Source organism: Oryzias melastigma, linkage group LG20, assembly GCF_002922805.2.
Source record: "Oryzias melastigma strain HK-1 linkage group LG20, ASM292280v2, whole genome shotgun sequence".
Lineage (NCBI taxonomy): Eukaryota > Metazoa > Chordata > Actinopteri > Beloniformes > Adrianichthyidae > Oryzias > Oryzias melastigma.
This window is the reverse complement of record NC_050531.1, coordinates 17845547-17853381: the sequence shown is the minus strand read 5'-3', so window position 1 is coordinate 17853381 and position 7835 is coordinate 17845547. Positions and strand designations below refer to the sequence as shown.

At 41.0% G+C, this 7835-nt stretch overlaps 1 protein-coding gene across 2 annotated transcripts in view; it reads right to left on the bottom strand.

Moving 5' to 3' along the window:
* Positions 1–7835, bottom strand: part of LOC112151407 (partitioning defective 3 homolog) — a 438282-nt gene that overhangs the window by 198263 nt on the left and 232184 nt on the right. For both annotated transcript variants that reach the window (XM_024280344.2, XM_024280343.2), the window contains exon 14: positions 7235–7405. In XM_024280344.2, coding sequence (XP_024136112.1) covers positions 7235–7405 — 171 coding nt within the window. The remainder of the gene's footprint in view (positions 1–7234; positions 7406–7835) is intronic.

Genomic DNA, 7835 nt, shown 5'->3' with positions numbered 1-7835 from the left:
GCGCTGAAAGACCTTTTTTTCAGAACTACGCTGCAATCACTGTCATTGATGTAGTGAACCAACATGGCTCCAGTAACTTTGGCTTTCAAGGCAGAATCAAAGAGGCTATTCCAATCCCTAACCACTAAAAAACGATATAGTGAAGGACTATCTAGTGCCCAGGATTTTAAAAGCAATTCAGACAACATGCTCAATTCTTTTTAGAAGTTTCTTATTAAAAATATGAGACAATAAAAGACATCCAACATCATAGGTTCACGTCAATGCAGGAAATGCAGTAGGAAGTGTACTCATAAAAAAAAAAAAACTTTATTTTACTGTTTCTGGTGCATCTCAGCCACAAATTCATAAATATAACCAACAAAAACTAAATCAGAGCTAATGAAATGACCCCTACCATATCAAAAAATACAAAATCTGCTTTACAATCATGCGGATTATAACTTAACGTTGATTTAATTCTGGTTGTTCATACTGACAATAAATTGATTTTCTGGGATAAATGAAGATCTAAGTTAGGTTCAAATGTGTCAGTATGATGTCGATAAACAAAGAATTGATAGAGAATTACAGCTACTGTTGTTAGGATCCTCGTTGAATGATTCATACCGTCCTTCAAATGTTTGTCAATGAGTTGAACAAAGTTTAATTTTCATTTACTTTTTTTAACTTTACTACTTAGTTACTTTTTTTCCTTTACAGTTACTTTTTAATTTTTTTAATACATTTTATTTGAACCAGAGAGCCACAATGGAGGGGTACAAGAACCACATGTGGCTCTGGAGTCGCAGGTTGCAAACCCCTGGTTTAAGCAAAGTTTGAAGATACAAATTTTCTGTTCACATTGCGAACACAGCATTAGACTAACCTGTATGGAATTCCCAGTCAACCTAACATGCTGTCAAAAAACCTTAACTAGTAGTTCGAGCAACCTCCTGAGATGACATTTGTACCAATAACCCAGCTGGGATCAAATCCAGAAGTCTAGTTTATTTTAAATCTGCAGACTATAAGCATTATAAACTTTAATGAAACTTTAACTTTCTACAAAAACTTATTTTCTTTCATCTTAAAACAAAGAAAAAAAAAACATTTTCTCTGTTATGAAACTGAAATGATGCATCTGGTGATTACCATCAAATACTCCTCCGTAAACCTCCTAAAGCATCTATTATTTAGTCTGCGCTTGTTTAGAAAGTCTTCTTTAATACTGGTCAGGTCCAAGGACAATAAACATTTCGTATTCGACGTGAGCATGAAGTCTGCACAGTATCTTAGAAACGACGCGTTTGTGCCTGAGAATAAATGATTCAACGCTTTTGTGTATGTTGTTCCACAGCGCTCAGGTTTTCAAACCCTGGAGCAAACACTTCACCTCCGCAGTCCTCCATGTGGCTCGAGCAGCCCACTCAACCACCACATTCAATATATTATTCTCTCAATTGGTGCTATTGAGTTTCCCCTGCTGCTCCTAAATGAGTTAGTCCTTAGAGAGCCAGCTGGGAATGAGGCCCAGCAGCACTGGAATTGCATTTCTGCTGCTCTTAGATCTACTTTCCGCTGTTTACTTAGTAAGTCGATGGGAACTACATTTCCCAGGGTGCAGTGCTGGATCCTAACTTTTTTGTTGCTTAAATATTAATATTATACATATCATAAATGAGCTTCAATCAGTGCATATTAGGGGGCTGGGGGTCATCTCCACACGCTGCCCCTCACCTATCATTAGCCTCTGTTGATGCTGTAAGGTCTTTTCTGGCTCAATACTAATAAAACCATAATTTACTGGACCTGGACGCTGATTGATAGTTCTCTCAAAGCTGGATCGATCAGCCCTTCTCTCAGCCGAGTGAGTGTCTTTTGTTAGGGCCGGCCACTTCCTTCCCTCCTGTCTCTTTGCATAAAGCCTCTCTTAGTGACTTGCAGCAATACTGTTGGAATGGATTGCAATCGAGGCGTTTGGCATGCCGAGGAGAGTGCTCCACTGCTCTCATATACAGAAAAAGCTCTTAGGTCTACTCCTCCTCAACGAGTTAAGACAGTACTTATAGTAATGTGGCGCTTTCAAGAAAATGCCAAGAATCAGATATTTTTCATTATTTTTACTATTCTGCCAGATATATCAATATTAAAGCAGCCTTTTTAATACTTTTGTCGGTTATCTGCACACGTGCTGTGCTGAGGCTCAATATTCCAACCACTCAAGAAAAGGTGGGATATTGGGAATGATATTAACTGAGACAATAAAAAGCCCATTTAATGTTTCAGTTAATCAAAGATAATTAAGCTGCATTTTTCCATTGTTTTATGACCCTATGATCGTGACTATTAGTATGATTATAGAGGGGGATGTGGCCAGTGTGTGGAATATGTTGGTAAGACAAAAAATAAAAAAATATGAATAAATCTACTTGAATGGTAATTACATATTTTCCATTGGGTTACATTGCTGATTTTTTGGTTCTTAAACAGCTCATGTCCGTTACATTGCTGCTAACTAGATACCCGTCCATTAGTGGTCCACAAACTTTATCTTGTGAGGGCCACATAACCGTTTCCTTCTCTGATTTGGGGCCGAGGTCGATTTGTAGGCTAACAGAAAAAATGGAAACATTAAAGCCTAAACATAAATACTTATGGTTTTCAAGAAAGCCACACATAGTGAAAGTTAAAAATAATTCATTTCAGTAATCTACACAGGAAAACTAAAACATTTTAAAAATGAAACAAATAAATAGCATATCTTCTTCCGTCATAGTTCAGACTGAAGAAGAGAGGAATAAAAAGTCACGAGGTTTGAATCAAATTTTGAAGTAAATGTATCGCCATAAATGAACAGAGAACTTCTTAAAGATTAAAGAAGTGAGCAGTCTACCAGGACCGGTCCAGGTAGGGATTTAGGGTAAACGACGAAGGAGCTTTGTTTGGAAGCATCCCAATTTATGACAAGGAAACTAACCACTGGAGAGGTGTGGCTCAAGAAAGGAGTAGCAAGGTTGGCCCTGTAAAAAAGACTGACACTGTCCAGGGTGTATCCCACCTTTGCTGAAAAGACTTCAGTGATCCAGAAACGTATTAGGTAAATTTAGAAAATGGATGGATGGATGCACACAACTTTTCCATTTCGTCAACAGCTCTACTCTAAACACAATTTGGGAGACAATTTTGAATCAAATAAATAATGAAAAGGAAAGGACTATTCATAAAGTCTGTTCCTTAAACACATGTGGTAGTATATTACTAGAACTCAGAAAAAAAAGTAATTAAAATGCTTCAACCTAACAGCAGTCTTTAAACAGGACCTTTGTTGAAAAAAAGGGTGAATCAGAGGATTTGCTCAGAATTTTTCTGCCGTTGTGCATTCTGTGTTCAACGTTCTTTTTTGAGATCACCATTGAAATAAATGAATCTGCTCCTCTCAGAATGATCTGGATTTAGCGACTTTGCTAAATCTTATGGAACACATTAACATTTCAAACTAACACATGAATTAGTGAGATCTTGCATAAATCCACAAGTAAAGGTAGTAAACAGCAGCTTTTAGGACTAATCTGTCAAGACAATAGAGACTATACAATGCAATACCTACAGAAATTGTATTATTGTATTCAAAATAACTTGCTTGTTTTTGTTGTACACAAATGCTCTGATGAAATTAAGATGATTGGATCAGGATCATAATGTCCCGTGCTAAACTGGCTAAATAGTCCAAAGACTTTTATCTGCTGCTTATTCAAGTGTTATCCCAACAAAACAGGCAGGACGGTGGCCAAGATCGATGGCAAAGACCTAATGAGAACAGATAACTGGGGAGAAAATATAGTAAGAAGGAGATAAGGGGTGTGACCTGGGAGAAAGACAATCAACTGGAGCCAACAATGAGGCACAGCCGGTCAAAGACACAAAGCAAAAGTGGGTACAAAATAGGAAGAGTTTGTGAAATCTCACTAAAATGAAATAGATTTTGAACAAGCTGCCATATCAGAGATCTTTGGAGTTCGTCGGAACTGACCGATTACTATGTCTTAGGGCCTTGGTATCAAATGCCTATATGGGTGGATATGAGGTGTCTGCAGGCAAAAAATGGGCAAACATGTAAAAAGGAAGTCCGCAAGAAATGTAAAAATCCTAGACCACTCAGAGAGCCTGTAGTGGTAAAATGTTTGTGATTTTTTTATTCTAGGGGTATGCTGTGAGCGACTGGTCTTAGTGAACACTTATTCAACACGAAGGGCTAAGTAAAAGTAAAGTACGGGAGACGCAGTCGGGTGGTACCTATTTTTCATTTTTTCACCTGTGTTGCCATTAAAATATAGCCGCTTCTTTCTAAGACCCTTCACGTTGGGGGACAACCCAAAAACCTGCGGAGTTCAGGAACGCACCAAATGGGTCCCATTCCCAACTTGTCATATATGGACGTATAGTTCGGGCCCCCTTCACCCTTCACGTCACTTTTTAACTTTTTGGGTGCCCCAAACTCAACGTTTTTTGACGTGCAGGCTGTTCCCATTAAATCATGGGTCCCCAACCCTTGGGATGCGATACTGGACGCGGAACTGTTACCGGGTTATGGTAACGGTATGCATCCCGGCACCGAGGGTTGGGGACCCCTGATTATGGGAGGCATTTTTTCCCTATCTTTGGCCCGGTACCAAGTGCCCCTCGGACTGGTACAAGGAGGTTAGAGACCCCTTATTCAATGGGTACAGCCAGCACGTCAACAAACTATGACTTTGGGGACACCAAAAATGTCAAAAAGTGACGAAGAGGGGGCCTGAACCATACGTCCATATATGACGAGTTGGGTGTGAGAAGACCACATTCACACTGGACGAGCATTGTGTTTTTGTCGTTTTCTTCCGTTTACCAGCTCAGTGGCCTTCTGGTAGTGTCCACCCTGAGATTGAAAGGGTTGTGGGTTCAAATCCAGGTCAAATCATACCAAAGTCTCTAAAGGCAGTGGAGCCACAACCAGTGTGTAAATGAATGGAACTGTGACCGTGAAGTGCTTTGGGGCTTCGAAGTAAAGTAAAAACGCGCAATATAAGTATACGCCATTTGCCATTAAAATTGAGACCCAATGCCTATTTGCTTGACCCTCAGCAATAAGGGGTTGGATTGAGGGGTAAACCACCAAATATTTCCCAAATGCAGCTGTGTCTGCAGCTCACCACTCCCCTAGGGGATGGGTCAAATCCCCCCAAAAAAAATTCTCACCCTATTCTGGTAAATTAAATACTTGGTGTCACATGATTACTGCTGAGAACATTCAACAATTATTAATCTGTCCTCCATGATCATATGTTCTATGGCTGCACATTTTGTTTGCAGAGCCCGAAAACGGTCACAGGGAATGCCCTAAAAGCTTTTATATGTGCTTTTACATAGACTTTTCATTGAAAGTGGTCACTCGAACACCCATTGCAGACGATGGTGTGAACATAGCTTCTGTAAGGCCAAACTAGGCCAATGTTTCAAAAAAAAACATTCTGTTCAAGATGGTCACACAGTCACAATGAGTCCTACTAACAGAGTCATTCACATGTCCCTGTCTGTAATCATATGTAAAGTGGTTCTTTTCTGCCTCAACTTTCACTTAAGCAAACCCGATTTTACCTCCCCAGAATCATTACAGCGCTCTGCCCAAGAAAGTCTGGCTTTAGCCTGAAGGCCTCGGCAAAGTGGGGAGGAAGCCCATGCAGTTTTCATGGAGAGAGAGGTGGCCCCGGACATACTGCACATATAGAAATCCCCCCCCCGCCCCCTACCCCATCCTCCCGTCTCTGATGCATTACGGGCTCTGCTCCTCGGCTCCTTTCCCCTGCAGACAGTGATGGATCTGATTCATTTCACTGGTGGCTTCCAGTGCTCTTTACCATCCCGCTGGGTGACAGTGGCAAACTGGCCCGCCACATGTTTGTCTGACCAATACAGCAAAGGAAAAGGTGGGGGAGGGGGTGCTGAAAATAAAAAAAATTTCTCAAAAAAACAAACCAAAAAAAAAACAAATGTTTTAGCATTTTGTTACAAAATTATACAACCTGTAAGCTCCATGACGTCCTAAAATGCAACGTTGATGGATTGATTCTTTTTTCCCTGTTTTACTGCAGCTACTATTGAAATAAAAAGCACTTGTTTGCACCTGTCATAGCCGAATTCTCCTCATTTCTCCCAGGCTGAATGATTTGTATGAAATGTAATGTATTTTTTTTTATTGATGCAAGTCTAACAGTCTGCTCAGTGTCAGTTTGTCTACCTGTCTTCCTGCTGGTGAGAGATTAAAGTCGACAGGAGACTGACTGGACTCAAGTGATAGAACTCACTGAAGCTCTGAGCAGAGCGTTCCCGGGAGGGACAAGTGTCCTCCCTCTTAGTCTGGAGGTGGGAGGAAGGAGACAGAGAGAGGAGCAGCCAGGAGGAGGGGAAAAAAAAAACAGCAGATCAAGCGGAGCTGCTCAAAAAATATAGTTGTGCTGCTCTGTCAGTACGTTGACCCAATTTCCAACCAATTCCAATCAGTCAGCATCACAGGCTTGGGGAAAAACAGAGGAAAAAAGAGAGAAATAGAAGAAGTGAGGGTGAAAGGGGGAAGACGATGCTCCGGAGGACTACGCTTCCCAGGAAGGATCTCAGCATCGCACTCCAAAGTGACATGTCGCCACAGGACACAGGATCCAATTAGAGCCACAGCAACATTAATCAAATCTGATCTCCAACCTCTGGCTGCAGGCTGAGTGAACCTGTGTGGGAAGACGTTTCTAGCCTCCCTTGTTTTTGTTTTTTTTCCAAACAAAACACTATACATCCGTGAGAACAAAAGCCGCACCACCTTTATCCGTTTATCTCGCAGTGGTATTTTCGCTGGGTGTCAATCATGACACGATGTGATAGTTATCACTTCATATCAGAGTACGGCATGGGCTGAAGGGAGAAACGGGGAAATGCTATCGCTCATCTCAAACAGGAAGTGAGGCTCTTTGAAGATTGAACGGATTGAATTTTTTATCCCTTGAATCAATGTTTAAAACAGATAAAGGACAGCAGTCTTTTAAACTTTGAAATAAAGTTTTCCTTCTGTTAGATTCCATTTGCTCACTCATTTGAAGAAAGACCAGAGGTTAAAGGATTTACGATTGAGTTCCAAAGATCGATCGCAGATGGACACAAAACTAAATCTTCTTTTGGTGTGGGGTTTGTTTTAAAAGGTCTGACTTCTCAATAACTGTTGGGTTACCTCAATATCTCTGGCCATTCTCCGGGCCACAATGAGCTGAATCATGCCACGCTTGTTGCCCTCTACGGACATGGATTTGCGCAGTGCTTCCATGGCCTCTTGGTTGGTCATATCAAGCAATGATTCTCCGTTGACTGCAATGAGTTGGTCGTTGACGTGTAGGCGTCCGTCCTGCATAAGAGATTAAAGGAAAGTAGAAGAAAACTTAAATATTGGTCAAAATGTACATTTAATTTCTCGAATGCCATATTTGAGGCCAACCTTAAACTTGTATACAATTTGATAGTTTTATTCTACACGTTCTCACACATTCTCAATATTTTTTTGACTTTTTGGGTTTCCCCAACTCGTTGCTTTTTGATGTGCTGGACGTTCCCATTAAATCACGGATCCCCAACCAAAGGACATGGTAACAGAACTGGAATCAAGTTAGTTACCAGTACCAGGTTAGGGTATATGTCCAGGTCCTGAGGGTGGGGACCCCTGATTAGTATATGCATTTTTTCCTGTCTTGGCCTTGTCCCAAGCAGCCCTTCGACCGGCACTGGTTCGTGGTGCAGAGGTTGGGGACCCCTGATTTAATGGGAACAGCCAGCAAAAA